This window comes from Plectropomus leopardus, chromosome 4, assembly GCF_026936395.1.
Source record: "Plectropomus leopardus strain MGB_pleo_1.0 chromosome 4, ASM2693639v1, whole genome shotgun sequence".
In the NCBI taxonomy this organism is placed as follows: domain Eukaryota; kingdom Metazoa; phylum Chordata; class Actinopteri; order Perciformes; family Serranidae; genus Plectropomus; species Plectropomus leopardus.
The window spans coordinates 25,976,900-25,991,779 of NC_142179.1; the positions used below are offsets into that span (position 1 = coordinate 25,976,900).

Below are 14,880 nucleotides of genomic sequence, written 5' to 3' on the forward strand. Positions count from 1 at the left end.
GTGGGAAGGGGAGAGAAATGGGGAGCTGGAGATAAAGTAAAAGAGGGAAAGTGGGACAAGGAGTCTGGAGCTCATGGCGGAAGGCTGAGAATAGCATGATGCATCATTAAACTTGTGATAAGTGTGAGTTTATAGAAACGGTGCAGTGTATAATCTGACACACAGTAATGTAATCAAAGTGCAGCATTGACGAGGAAGAGGACTAGGTGATAATATTAGGGTGACTGGGTGCTCCTTCATGGCTGGCAGGAACAACAAACAGCCAACTAATAGTTTTAATAAACAAATCCCCGTTGGGATTTCCCATGAGGCTGAGGGGCCTCAGCTGGAATGTTCACAGGGGCCAGCTGTTGTGCATTACACGTAGCAGCCGGCCCCGGAAGCCCTGGGCCTGGTGTCCTCCAGCCTTCGCCTGCTCAGCATGGAGGAGAGCATTTCTCCAGGCTGCTCCAAAAGAGAGAGGGCAGCAGGGCTGGCCGTCGGGCTGCCCGATGAGGGGAGGGACCAAGGTGGTGAGGGGCTCGGGGAAAGCTCCCCTGCTGCACCTGAGATACTGTCTGCAGTCTCAGAGAGGACTGAGGAATGTCAGGAATAACACGAATATCAACACAACTTCTCACATTCCACATCTGGAGCTAATGTCATGAGCGACGATGGGAGCATGAGCGCTTGAGGAGCAAATCTTCAGGAAAATGAACTTTCCAGACACCAGAGTTCCCAGGGAAAGGTAAAGGTAAAATTACGAGTGGAATGGTTTGCTCCACGGCCTCGTTAAAGTGCATCAGAATGCTAAATATGTGTATAAAAAAAAACTCAACCAAAATTAGTAGATGCGGGGATGGAAGATTATCTTCAATCACCTCGACCACTGCCACCCTAGCCTCTTTTTTTCCCCCTCTGGTTTCCAGCAATGTGTTCCCCAGATGTTTACTCGTCCTTTATTAAGCAAGAAACATAAGGCCCTATAAATGGACTGCTGGCTGGCTTTAGCTCTCCTGGGGCATAAATCCCCTTACTTTACCTCATATGCTCGCTGCAGTGGGGCAGTTGAACATGTTCTTTTTTTTTTTTACTGTGCCCATGTGCAGACAGCGTTCTCCCACTGGGTCAAAGTACAGACAGTAACATACTGTGGGAATGTCTTCACAAAGTCTGAGCAGCTGTGAACAAAGTGAACAAAAACACCACCCAAAAAATGTGTCACTGATAGATTGGTAGTCCATCCGTCATGAGAGATAGTGTGTTTTGGCCCATGATGTGGCTCTTTCAAGTTTTAGTAATTACTGTAATTAAAATATATCACACTGAACTGGCCCAGAATCAGTTCTCTACAGATAGTTTTGGTGTTTTCTCTCCACACCAGAAGGCGATTGTGAGACAGGGTGTTACGGTATTAAAATTCAGAGCCAACCCACCAGTAAAGCACAGATATAAAATACCCAAAATGTGTTTCTGTTTATCCCAGTTTTGCAAGGCCAAGTCAGCTGGACCATGTGCACAGGGTGGTGGCGGAGGTGGTGGTGCTGGGAGAAAGAGGGAGCTGCTGCCTGGCTGGGTCAGAGTCAAATTTAAAGTGACAGAGTTGTGTCAAAGAGGCAGGGCTGGATGATGGCTACAGTCAGCCTGCCCTCTCGCTGATCTTCATAATGCTTCACAGACAGGCGACACTCAGCCCTCCACTACAGAGTTAAACCAGATCAAGATGTAAACTTCTGACCTAACAAGCCTTATTACTGCAGCGAGTCCTCAATACAGTTAAACCTAAGGTCATGGGTTCAGAGTCATGGGTGTGTGGGCCTGATCAGAGCCCTGTACCTCACTTTGTTTTGCATGTGTTTTAAGCTAAATGCATCATTGAAACTATTCACCAGTGGAAACACTGTGGATCATCAGCCAATCATATTTCACACTTACACTGTAAAATCTGACAAGTTGATTTTACTTTAAACACTTTTGGAAACTGATTGACTTGGAAAATTTGAGCCAATGTATCTATTAGTCCTAATTTATGTTAACTTTATATCTAATTTCTCAGTGTACTTAGTATTTTGTTGCATTTACTTGATTTTGTGAAGTCGTTGCAACTTAAATATGACATGTTACATTAAATTAATCTTCTAAGTTTGTTGCAACTTCAGTAAACATGTCAACAAAACAGACCTAGCAGATCTCCTAACTTCATCATTAGCAAAATCCTCTTTGTCATGATCAGGTTAAGTCAGACTGACTTGGTTTACTGAAGTTGCTAAAACTTAGAAAGAACACAAGTATTTCACTTTTCATTTTTTCAGTTGCAGCAACTTCACAAAATTAAGTAAATACAGCTAAATTCTGAGTTAACTTAGTCGGTCAACTCAATCAGTTTCCAGGAATAGTTTAAGTAAAATCAGCGTGTCATATTTTACAGTGTACTGTAACCATGGCATCTTAAATTGGAGCATGATTGGTTGATACATTTCTGAAAAAAACTCTTTATGGGATATACTGCTGTCATACCAGAGGACATGCATGACACCATAACGTAAGGTCACCACTCTGTGCCACACACACACACACACACACACACACACACACACACAGCCATAGAGTAAGGCCGCAGCATGATGACCATATAGTGATATATCATTAGTAAAGTCGTCAGTGTTTCTACTCACAGAGTGACGGTCCTGTTGGGCAGCAGGCCGGCCTCCGGAGGTTCAGTCAGCTCTTCTTTACTGCAGCTAACCCGTCTCCCCACAGCCTGGACGCCGTGCGCTTTGGACCGCTCGTCCGTGCAGCTGCAGCCGCTGGTGGAGGCGAGCAGCCCGGGACAAGCCTGGGAGAGCCTCGGCTCGGAGGCGAACAGCAGGAGCAGCATCAGTACCAGACGCCCCGGCAGCAGAGGGATGCCAACGCCGGGCGCAAACATTGTCCTTCGGCTGGATCTCACCTCAGCTGCACCCCCGCCTCCAGTCATCCCATATCTCCACCATGAAGCTTTCTTTCAGAAGAGGGGGCGAGAGCACACAAAATGATCTTGAATGAAACTTGGGGATCTTCAACAATGGTCATGCATCATCCGGTCATTTTAGAAATATTCAGTACTCTTAATTTTCCAAGAGTGTCCCGTTATGTCATGGCGCACAACTCCCTTTGGTCCAGATAAATCCAAGGGGTGCGCGAGTCCATCCAAACGTCTTCAGCTCCTCTAAACAGCCGCAATTCTCTGACTTTACAAGTCGGTGTCTGTAATAATTACCTTGAGAGATTCACATCACTTCGGGAGCGCCCAGATTACCTTTATCTCCCCCTCTAAAAATTAATCCAGGAGTTTATTTTCACGACTGTACAGTCATTTCCACATCACCAATATGAAAAAGTAAAGGAAAAAAGTATATCCTCAAACTTTTGTCAGTTGTTTCGCTGCTTTTAAAAGTTTTCCTCAGTGTTTCCCGGATCCCGGAGCTCTCCGCGCAGACTTTTCACAAACGTAAATTTAAATCAATTTAAAACGGGAAAAACTGTTGCTTCGCACAAGAAGTGAGCTGGTCTTGATCGGCTCCTGTGTAATTCCCAAAATCTAGCGGTTTTGCCTGCTTGCCTCTGTCACACTCAAACTCACTTTAGTTACTACCCCAAGTGCGCCCATTCCGTCTGCGTCTGCACTCTGGTCCCCGCGGTCCTAGCGCAGCCAGCCCACACCAGCTCCAAGAGAGGAGGGTTCACATGTGACCAGGGGGAAACACACACACCTGAAGTCACCTCGCACCTTCATCACACCTCAGGACAGTGCAGTGGGCCATTGTGTGTATTGCTGGTGGTCTAAATTGAAAGAAAAACTGCACTTTTGCAGTTAGAATCCAAAACTCAAAATGTAAAAACATTATTATTATTATTATCATTATTATTTAGTAGTGTATACTTATACTTCAGTATTTATTTATTTATTTATTTAGTATGATTTGAATCTCCACTTTTTTAAGGGAGTAAATACTTATTTTTGTCATCATGATGTATCCTTAAAGACTGTTCTACGAGAAAGCCTGACAGTGGCCTAAACAATTAAAAGTATGTTAAATTGATCACATTGCAGGTGGCATGACCTTATTGTTCACTTCAACAATAGGAACAACATGCAAACCCATTAACGCCATAAAGGGGAAATATGGAGCAAAACAGAAGATCATGGATGCATTTTTGACAAAATCATTTGACAGGTTATGTGCATATAAATTCTTTCAGTGCCACATTGCTGTTGCTGCGTCACTTTTTTTGATTTGCTGTTTCCATCCAGGCTGTAGAAGGCAGGAAGTTTCCTGATTTCAGTGTGTGCCTGCTTTGGGAGAGCAAACTAAAGTTATGAATGAATGCTAGAGATCTCTGGTGTATTGTGTGTTTCAGCAGATCAAAGGCTTTTCATTCAATCAGTGGGAAGGAGGGAAGCAAAGACTTCTATAGATACACTTCAGCAAATTCTATATTGTTGCTGCATAGTGTTATGGCAGCACAAAGTTTGATCTTAGGAATAGAATGAGACTAAGCTGTCACATTATAGATAACTTTATGATGTTGTGAGAAACAAAGTAGGTTTTGTTTTAACATTTGGAGGGGACACATATTCATGAGGGGGTTTGGGGTCCTATGCCGAGAAAGACTGAGCATCTAACACTTAATTTCCTGCATTCTGATGAATTTCTATTCACCAATTTGTGCTTTTTCTGCAATTTCTGGAACAAATGTCTTTAATTTTGTGAAATTAAAAGTCCTCTGCTAGGTAGCTAGCAGTCACTTAGCAAGTGGCCTTGCCTGTGAATGCAAATTATTTTTTGCAGTTTTGAACATGAACAAGGACTGAGGCCCAAGTCTGAGTTTTTTTGTTTTCAAGGTAGATTAATATATGTAGATCTGCTGAACGTTAATACTTTTAGAGAAAAATATTCCAGTAACTCAAATCTTTTGCTGAAAGAATAGTATTTTTTAAATTATGACACCCCCCCCCGAAATCACACAGTCCAAAACCTACAGCGGATCATAAACTTCCTCAAGGTCTCCTTTTCACATTTTTGCCTGTGTGTATGGAAAGTTCCCAAAAATACAGTGCTGGACTCGATGGATTTCTGTTTTAAAAATACTTTTTGATATGCGAGAGGCCCGAGAGGATGGAGGCTGTAGCGATTCAAATCTGGAGGGCATTTCAAAATATGAGAAGGTGAAGCTTTTGAAAGGAGACTTTATGCAATTGGGCTTGACATGTGTTCACTGACATATCCAAACTGCAGGCACCTCAGTCATGCGAGCATGGCCGGCAGTATAATGGTGCACTGTGCTCTGACCCGCGCAGTGGACCCCGGGTTTGTTATTCCTGTATATGATACTGTACACTGGAGCGGGCTCAGAAAGCCAGCATGATTATTGAAAGAAAGCACAAGGAGTGGATGGGCGCCTGCTCAGCAACGAAACAGAGGGCTGTTTATCCAAGCTGTTAAATAAGGCTTCAAGTACAACACCCCCCTCTAACTCCACACAGCCTAAATCTCTCTCATCTGGAGAGCACAGTTTCCATTTAAAATGTCACGTCCCAAACTGCACATTACATCAAATTGTACTTAATGGCATCCAGACAAACTTTAATGTCGTTCCAACATTTTCTCTCTATGCACCCCGCAGCCCCCCTCGCCCCTTATAGCCAAGCAGGCAATCTCTGCTTCTCCCTGCTCCACATCTGGACTCCATTCCAGGTGGGGAATTGAGAAAGAGCTGGGAAGGAAAGGTGGAACGCAGAGAGGCTCAGAAAGCAGAATGTCTTTAGGGAGATTTTGGTGGAAGTTACGCAAGCTTTTGGGATGTATAACAGACGATATACAGCAAGATTTGATGACTCCTCTTGGGCATGTTCCTGTTGTCCTCCTAATCACACGTTAGAGCAAAAATATCTAAAAACAAACAATCAGAGATGTGAAGCAGACCCAGTGAGACTGAGGCACAGCTCAGGCGAGTGTTTCTGCCAGTGGATAAACAAAAGAAAACTTCCAGCCGGGAAGCACAGACCAGGCCCTCTAAAAGGCCCTAAACTGCAGCAGAGTCTTTCTCGATGAGCCCGTGACATCTAGTGGTGTGATCAGCAGCACGCAGAAGGCCCGCCCCCTCTCAGCCACGCTGTCAGTCAAACTGTGCCTCCTGCAGTTCTGGGTGTGTCCTGGGTGAATGGTTCTAATTAAGGATTTATGGGGACATTAAACCCTGCTTCCAGTTTATGGGGTTATCAAATCATAATGTGGTGCCATATTTTTCAACACTAAATACCTTTGTCAATCATTAAGAATTATTATGAGCAGTAACAGCAGTAGTGGTCACCCTAATGGCAATATAATTCAGAATACATACCGTGGACACTTTGTTTGTACGTTCCAGTGTATATAAATGCCCATTTATAATATTTTGTAATCAATATTAAAGGGAGCACCCAATACTATTATGACTGGGAAAATTCATATGTAACACATTTGTGCATGCCTCAATAAATATATGCATAGTTGTTGACTGCATGTCTGTAAGAACCCTCTTAGACCCTAATTCACATTCACCAGAAATTATATTTTTCCTCCCTCATTTTTCAGCTTTTCTAAAGTTCAGAGCATGGGTCAGAGGCACTTTTTAAACTGTTGCAATGCTGCCCTCTTCTGTTTGCAGAGTGAATTATATGAATATTGCTGAAAACAATGGTTACCTCAACTACCTCAAATGTGAACACAATAACTGCAGGACGTTTGTGTGAAATGAGAGATTTAGATGAGCAGATCCCTTTCTGTTAATATTAAATGTTTATCAGTCAAATATACTTAATAGGCTTCTTTTTTTTTTGACAAAGTTAGTGTTTTTTTCTCCCTAACACTTGGCCATTGTTCCACTAGTTCTTTAACTGTTTAAATTGCACTTTTCAGGATGAACCAGACAATGAGGCCTCATTATCAGTAATAAGTCTTCAGTAATAAGTTTTCTTACACTCCTTAAAATCAAGAAGGCCCAAAATGTTCTGTGAAATTTTGGCAACCCATAGAACCCCCCCAGTTGGCAATAATCATTGTATCTTTGCACAGTGGTTAGTTAACGACAATGAAGAGCAAATAAACAGGGTTGAGTCGAGTTGTGCCAATTCTCAGACTCAACACCTGAACTGTTTGTTACCTTCAGCTTCACATTCAACATAAAAATGTCCTCAAAGGCAATTAGAGTTAATGTGCTGCATAACTGCACTCCAACTGTCAGATGAGGCATTACTTGTCAAACCTGTCCCCTTGGAACAGGGATATGTTCACGCCCAATCTCTTATTCTATCATAACTATGGTTTCAGATGTGTACACAATAGTAAAATGGGAAACTTAACAGGAAGCAGATGGAGAACTTTGTGTAAAACCGCTCACTCACACAAATCTGTGCAGTTTGTCTGTTGTGTCTTCCAGTCTCACATGTATCAGTATTGATATAAATGTGCGGTGATGCTGTTATGTTAGGCTTGTTATGTTATATGTCTCCTATAATACACCAGATATGGATTGGCATGCCAAAATACAATCATGTCTTACTACATACATTAAGCCAGGAGGTTAATGAATTATTGTCATGTATTGGAAACGGGCCATTTCCACAGCAGACATGTTGACAAGTAACGGCAGGAAAAATACAGCTGTAACTAATAACTTTAACATGAACGCACACTTGCAGGGCTGTCTCTGGGATGGTGTCATCATTAGTGTAATTGGTTACACCTGTGTTTTACTGCTGAGACGCAACAAAAGTCAACTGTGGGGAAAAAAAAGTCTATTGAACTTGAAGACCATACCTATATGGCCAAAAACCACAAAACTCCTGTTTGACCCTTTCCAGCAGTCAATGTACTTGTGTAATGTGAAGTAAATGGGTCTCATTCATAAACAGTGTGTATGCACATTTTAGGCACAAATCTGGATATTCAGCAATATTTTCTTACCTGTATTTGTTCATACTCTGTCTACAAATGTAGAACTGCTTCAGACTATGCATATGCACAAATGACGAAGGCCCGGCTGTCTAAGAAAACATAAACACACCTTTTAACTAAATGCATATTATAACTGCATCAATTAAAAAAGGCTTTAACAAAATTTAAAACTATTTACTAAGGCATGCACTATATTTATTTCAAAACCCTTTTATAGTCATCAACTATTGTCATAATTGAAATATTTATCTTTAAAAACTGAGGGTCCCAGTCCCAGCTTACAGTGGAGTATATGGGAATGTCCATATTGCAGTCTAACAGCTTTGGTTTTTATTGTATCTGCTTGTTAAGATTCTGATTTACCTCCAAGCTGGTGTTAAGATGGCATATCTAGCCTTGCTTGAAGATATTGCAGCCTGTACCCGCAGGAGAGAGCACATCTTCAGAGACCTACATGACACATTGGAAGAGAGGGACAGACAGCTTGTCACCTGTTAGGACAGCCAAGAAGCTCACCCGCAGCCCAACACTGGTGTGTCAGGGCCTTCAGGGAGACACCATCTAAATTAATTTTAATGTTATTTCCATGACCTCGGAAAGTTTTTTCAATATTTGTGAACATGAGCTACTCTGTCAGAGCCTGAAACAAGAGGAATCTCAAACTTGTGATATCATAGGGTCAAAAGTCTGGAGCTGCTCCACAGACAATGAATGGGAGCCTGAATTTGTGGATCCACAGAAGTTTTCTCTTTTTTTCATACCCAATTGAGCTTTATTCTTAATAGTGTTCTCAATTGTGAAACAGAAAATGTAGCCACATATTCAGAACAGTCCCCTGTCGAGGACATATTTCCAAATTCATTGTCTATAGAGCGGCTGCAGACTTTATATTAGATGACATCACAAATCTGAGTTTAAGCACTCTGGTTTTGGAATTTGGTAGAGAGCTGTTCATGTTTAGTAATATTTTTGGACTGTCTTAGACCATAGAAATAACATATGAATTTCAAAAATTGGTGTAGTTCCCCTTTAAAATGTGCCAACAAACAACCTCACTGCTTTCTCCATGACACACTTCCAGGCAAACTAAATCCTTACACACACAAATGCGGGTGCGGTGGTATGCTGATTGCAGATAGTGGGCACACACACACCAACCGTCAATTTAGTACAATTCTGATTCACTTACAAACGCAGAGTGGTTATGAACAACAAAACTGGTCAGTGTGCATGTGTCATAAATCTGATGGGAATTTTCCATTTGCACTTATTTTATGCTCAGAGTAAGAACATTTCTACGCACATATTAGTAAAAGAGGTCCAATAAAACTACAGTACTTAAAAACGGAGCAAAAAACACCAAAAGGTAAGGAAGTAGTAATGACGTAAGAAGACATTTATAATTATTATTATTCCAACAAAGTCATCGTCACTGAGAAAGCTTCAGGTTGTGCGATTTTATTAAGTGCCACATGAAATGCAAACATTATAGTGTATCTCTGAGTACTGCTGTAACTGGACAAGTGTAGTATCATCAATTCATTTCACACTAAATGTCCTGTGCATACATTATGCATTTTAAATGGTCTATATTATAGAATACAGTTCAACCACAAAAACATCAAAAATATTTGTATATTTGTATGAATCTATAGTCCCTCATAAGCAACAAAACAGCAAAACAAGTCAGCAAATATGTTTTTTTTTGTTATTTCTACTCATAAATCTGCTTACAAAAGAATTATAGAAAAACTCAAGGGCTTTTGGCCTGACTCTAGCTCAAAATTCACAAACTCCTTCGTATTTGTAACAGCTTTGACCCCGCATCCCTTCCCTCGCTCATGCACACACACAGTCACACACACACAGATGCAGGAAAGGCATGCAGAAGCCACTCCTGCATGTGAAAGCATGCATCCTTACACACCCACACACACAGCACTGTCTGTGTACAGTACATTTTTAAAATGGCATGCAGTGTAGGTGATATTTTGGTCCCTTTGTGTCAGCAGGAGATTCAAATGATCATCCAGATCCTCAGAGCGTCAGAGAGCTAGTTCTGTTGAGTTTGTCTAAAGCGTTGGCGTTAGGTAAATCTGGCCTTGGTACAAAGTGATGTTGCTTGAGTCCATTGCAGCTATGCATCATTAGAGCAAAAATAACCTAAAGAGACCGTGGAGGCCAGGCTATATGAAAAACAAAGCCCCAATTCTCATTCTATTATAAGAAAGGCAAGAAAGTGAATCATAATATTGCAAAGTATGGATAAATGTGATCAGAAAAGAACATCCTCTGCCATTTTGTTGACCAGTGTCCGACTCCACGCCCCATCCCAAGGTCTATAACGGAGTCAGATGGTGTGGGGCCTCAGGCAGATAAGCAGCACTCTACGTCCAGAGCGGGGCAGGTGAGGCGTGGCAAACACATTAGTGAGGGCACACGGTGACTTGAGGGCCTTTGTACCTCTGGTTGGCGTGCTTCTCACAGTACATCACATCTCCGACACAAAAGTGACCTCTCATCTGGAGGTTAAGACCGCAATCTGCGCAAGTGTAGCACTCTGCGTGGCGGAAGCGGTCGTCCGAGATGCGCACGGCCAGTGTGCTGTGGAGAGATGATGTAGTCAGACAGGAGACCAACACACGGGACTATCTGACGACAGGGTGAAATGATTTGCCTCATTTCCAATGCAAATCAACTGGAGTGTTGGAATGGTCAGCACAGATAAATACTACTGAGTTGTCTTGTCTTGGAGATATCGGACAAGATGGCACCAAAAAAAAAAAAAAAAAAAAACACACACACACACATATATATATACATATATATATAAATGACAGTGAAAAGCAAATAAAAGAGGGTTGAGTTGAGCCTATTTTTAGACTGACAGAGCACTTGAACTGTGTTACATTCAGCTTCACATTCAACATAAAAATGTACTTGAAGGCAATTAGAGTTAATGTGCTGCATGAGACATTAAAAACTCAACAGCAATGTCTCTTTCCAGAAATCATGACCCGGTTAGTCAAGATAATCCACAGACCTTTTTGTGAGCATTTTCCCATAGGAACTATTTTCCTTCTACCGATTTACATGCACCAGCTGTATCACCATGCAGAAGGAAGCGGCATCTATTGCCAGCTCATCTAGCACCACTGAGTTAACGTTACAGCCCGGCCGAGACGGAAACCATTAATGTTCACATTTTGAGCTGCCACGGGCCTCTCGTACATGAGCTGATGCATGCTTCCTTTTGCACGGTGATACAGTTGGCTATTTTGTATGTGGATATATAACTCTTGTTGTCACAAGTTGACACTAAAGCAAAACTGTCATTTGTAAACTTGTTTTTCTTTTCAAACAGGTAACAATATTTGAATTTAGGCAGATAGGATTTCTACACAATGAAATCAAAACTGCACTTACATCAAGAAAAAACACATTGGCATTGGCAGATGCGTTTTTGGTTGATTTAGGTGAAAAAAAAAAAGAAAAGAAAAATAAGCAATATACTCAAATATGAATGAGACTTTTTTCCAGTACATTCAGTAAATTGATGCTATAGTCAACCTAATAACCGGTTGTTACTTTGGACACACATTTAAAAAAAAAATAAAAAAAATAAATAAATAAATAAAAATCACCATCTACACGTGGACCATCTTTTACTGCAGGGCAAAGTATGTTTGTTATTATTCATACACCGATGTTGATGCAGTGAATGTGTAACTGCAGGTGACTTACACAATGCTAGTGCCGCACTTCTCACAGATGTGGGTTTTTTTGACTCCTCCCACTGATGTGCCTGGTTTGGGGGCGCTGGGCGATAGTTTTCCTGGGAACCGCAGGGCTGCCTCTGGAGTCAAACACACAGACACACACACATGAACAACATGAACATGATCAAAGGGATGTTGTGACAGGCCTGCATCTCCGTTCATCACATCAACACTCGGTTTGCCTTCACTGCCCTCTGTCAGTGGAGCTTGTTTGTGTTCCCCACTTATCATCACGACCTCATCACCCAGGGGACACGCTTCATGAAGTGGGTTTCCACACATTGGTCATTATCACATCATGAAAGAATGTTATTGCTATCTAGATTTATTTGGCCCATCATTTATCAAACAGAGGGGGAAAAGGAGGACAGATGCATTCCATGATATGCTGTTCACAATATGAACTGCACACAGGAGAGCTTTTCTCTCCATCCTGCACAGGTGACGGCCATATGGCTGTCCAAGTAACAACAGTGACTCACACTCGGTTATTCTGCACAACGCACTTAAAAGAATTATTCTAAAAAGGAGAGCAAAACTGTAGGAGATGATATAAGTAACGTTGCATTTGACAGAACAGCTGATTCCTGAGAACGGCCCCTGTCCAAAGTCAGTCTAAATCTAAACACGTGTGTGTGATCCTGCCAAGCTACTCCGTGCAGTCACGTCCCATTTATTTTCTATACTTGGTTATCTGGAGTAACGGATCATTTAACTTAATCACACATTTTACAATAAAAATGCCAAATGAAAATTATAAGTAATTACAATTCACATTAGAATATGCACGTGAATATTTGTGCGATGGACACTGTCAAAAAATTGACTCTTATTTTTCTATAAAACGCATAAGGAGAGGTTGTATTGAGAATGTATTGTATGTAGTGCACATCATGTGCCACCAGAGGTCAGTAGTGGAGATAACGTTACACAAATGTAAACAACAGGTTAGCAAAAGCAGAGAAAGCAGGGAAGACCTGCACATTTTCCCATCTCACCCTGTAAATTAAGGGTTTATTTCCACCCAACCAAATTGGGTCACCAGACTGGTGATTGTTAGACTAACTAAACCACTAACTAAACCAACAACGTGAAGATGGTTTTAGTGAGTTTTATTTTGTTTGTGTTGAGTATGAATGAATGGGTTTTAGGATGACTTTATTGTTAGTTATTTGACGGAAAAAGCTTAGCGAGCCTGTGTAATGTAGCAGACTCACAGTGTGTATGTCATGGTGTGGTTGCGCTGCACACAAATACTGTCTATATACATTGTATACCCTTTTAATTTCAGGAAGGTATGAAAATTAGATACCACTCAATCCTAATGAACACTATTAAGTACTGCATGCTAAATAGATGGTGATTCTTTCTTTTTTTAATTGCGCACATTGGTTTTAAAATGCAGAAGAGTGCTTCTAACCTTTTTCATCAGCCTCCAGGACCTCTCGCAGCATGTTAAAGGTGTTAGACTGACGAGGCGCCGTGCGGAACTCCCTATTCTCCTGAATCATCTTGTACACCTCCGATTCCTTGTCATACTTCTGCATGGCGAAGTCCGAGCTCGAACTGCTGTAGAAGAAGGAAATTAGAGTGTCACAAGTCATAGTTTTTCACATACAGTTAAATCATACGTCAAGCTATTGCTGATGTTCTCAGCAGCAAATGTTCGTTCATGAAAGACTTGTTGTGAATTTGGTTTCATGAAATCCAGAGGAAATTAAGGAAAAGGGCAGCAGCTGGTTTTGAGACTTTGACCTATGAGCATTAAGTCTAGAGTGCACACCACAGGCAAGAGGCCAAACAGTGTCCAATCGCACATTATTCCCTCAACAGGACCCCGTCATATCCCCTTACCAGAGGCACTGTTCTCACTCAGAAAACAGCCTTGAGGCAAAGACAAAGAGGATATGAGGTGGACAGTGGAAACTTCATAGCATGTGTGAAATCTTCTCTAATGCAAAATAACAGCGGCTAAATCTTTTTAGCAACCATGATTGTGTAAAAGAAGTAAAAAGTCCTTCGCCTGACACCAGACATGACAGAAAATAACTGACACAAGATTTGTACTTTGTACTAATAGTCTACGAAACAGCTACTAAACAACAAGAAATGTCTTCCTGACAATGCATAGGAGGGGCAGGAGACAAGAGGAGGCTTTCACTTATGAGTAGTATAAATTATCAATTTATTAGGATATTAGAAAAAAGAACAGTGACTCTCTTTACAAGTAAATTCTTCACCCCTGGTGTGGTAGAAATAAGTTATTCTTTACTGCTTCATCCATACTTGATGTGTGGTTGAATGCCAATCCCTCCCTGAAGAAAACAAATGTAAAATGTGGACTGACATGACAAATAAGTAAAAACAAACACAAAGTAACAAAGTATGTTCTCGTGTCAGTGTATTTGTCTGGAGGGAGCTGGTGAGTGTTTGCTGTCAGTAGGAACCTGTTGGTCAGGTACACTAGCTGGGCCAGGTGTTGTCTGATGCTTTCCACCTGCAGCCAACTTGTCAGCCAGAATCAGTCAACTTAACCTGACTGACTGTCCCACCTGTTGTCACATACGACAAATCTGCCCAAATATTTATCCTTTAACTGAGACCTGCACTGTGAAGAATCTGCACGGAGAAAATGACCTAAACCTCCATTAAGGAAAGTGTTTGTTACCGTCATTTAACATGTAAAATTTTCAGCATCACTGCACTATGACACCTTGTATTTGGTTATATAATTGTACAAGGACAAAATTAAAGTTGCGCGGCTGTGACATATTTACACACTGGATCTGAAACAATGATTATGAGGCTAAAATGCAGAGTTGAAGCTTTAGTTTGGGCAAATAGAGTAGGAATTGTTATTCTTTTTATACATGACCCTCCAGTTTATTGGAGCAAGATGTAATTTTTCACAATTGTTGTCAAAGCCTTTGTAGTCTGTGGTATTAATGAACGGCAGACTTCAGCAAATACTTGGTATCTTCCCTGGTGATGCTCTGCCAGGTCTGCAGCAACTTTCACTTCTTGCTCGTTTCGGGCTTTTGCCTTCAGCCTGTGAAAGACATGCTCTGCTGGATTAAGGTCAGGTGACAGACTTGGCCAGTCAAGAGCATTTTGCTTTTTTAGTTGGCCAGAGAAAAAAAAAC

At 41.4% G+C, this 14,880-nt stretch overlaps 2 protein-coding genes across 3 annotated transcripts in view; both read right to left on the reverse strand.

Annotated features, from left to right (window-relative positions):
• adgra2 (adhesion G protein-coupled receptor A2) overlaps window positions 1–3,647 on the reverse strand; it is a 46,462-nt gene extending 42,815 nt beyond the window's left edge. The window contains exon 1 of the mRNA XM_042488826.2: window positions 2,655–3,647. Within this exon, the coding sequence (XP_042344760.2) occupies window positions 2,655–2,956 (302 nt within the window). The 5' untranslated portion in view covers window positions 2,957–3,647. The remainder of the gene's footprint in view (window positions 1–2,654) is intronic.
• A 5,753-nt stretch (window positions 3,648–9,400) lies between these two features.
• The window catches only part of pdlim2 (PDZ and LIM domain 2 (mystique)), a 41,585-nt gene continuing 36,105 nt past the window's right edge, over window positions 9,401–14,880 (reverse strand). The window contains exons 8-10 of one of the 2 annotated variants that reach the window (XM_088076951.1): window positions 13,158–13,303; window positions 11,703–11,814; window positions 9,401–10,562 (exon numbers count right to left, since the gene is read on the reverse strand). In XM_088076951.1, coding sequence (XP_087933077.1) covers window positions 10,385–10,562; window positions 11,703–11,814; window positions 13,158–13,303 — 436 coding nt within the window. In that variant the 3' untranslated portion in view covers window positions 9,401–10,384. Of the gene's footprint in view, window positions 10,563–11,702; window positions 11,815–13,157; window positions 13,307–14,880 lie in introns of both variants that reach the window. The other variant, XM_042488910.2, reaches the window with a different exon arrangement.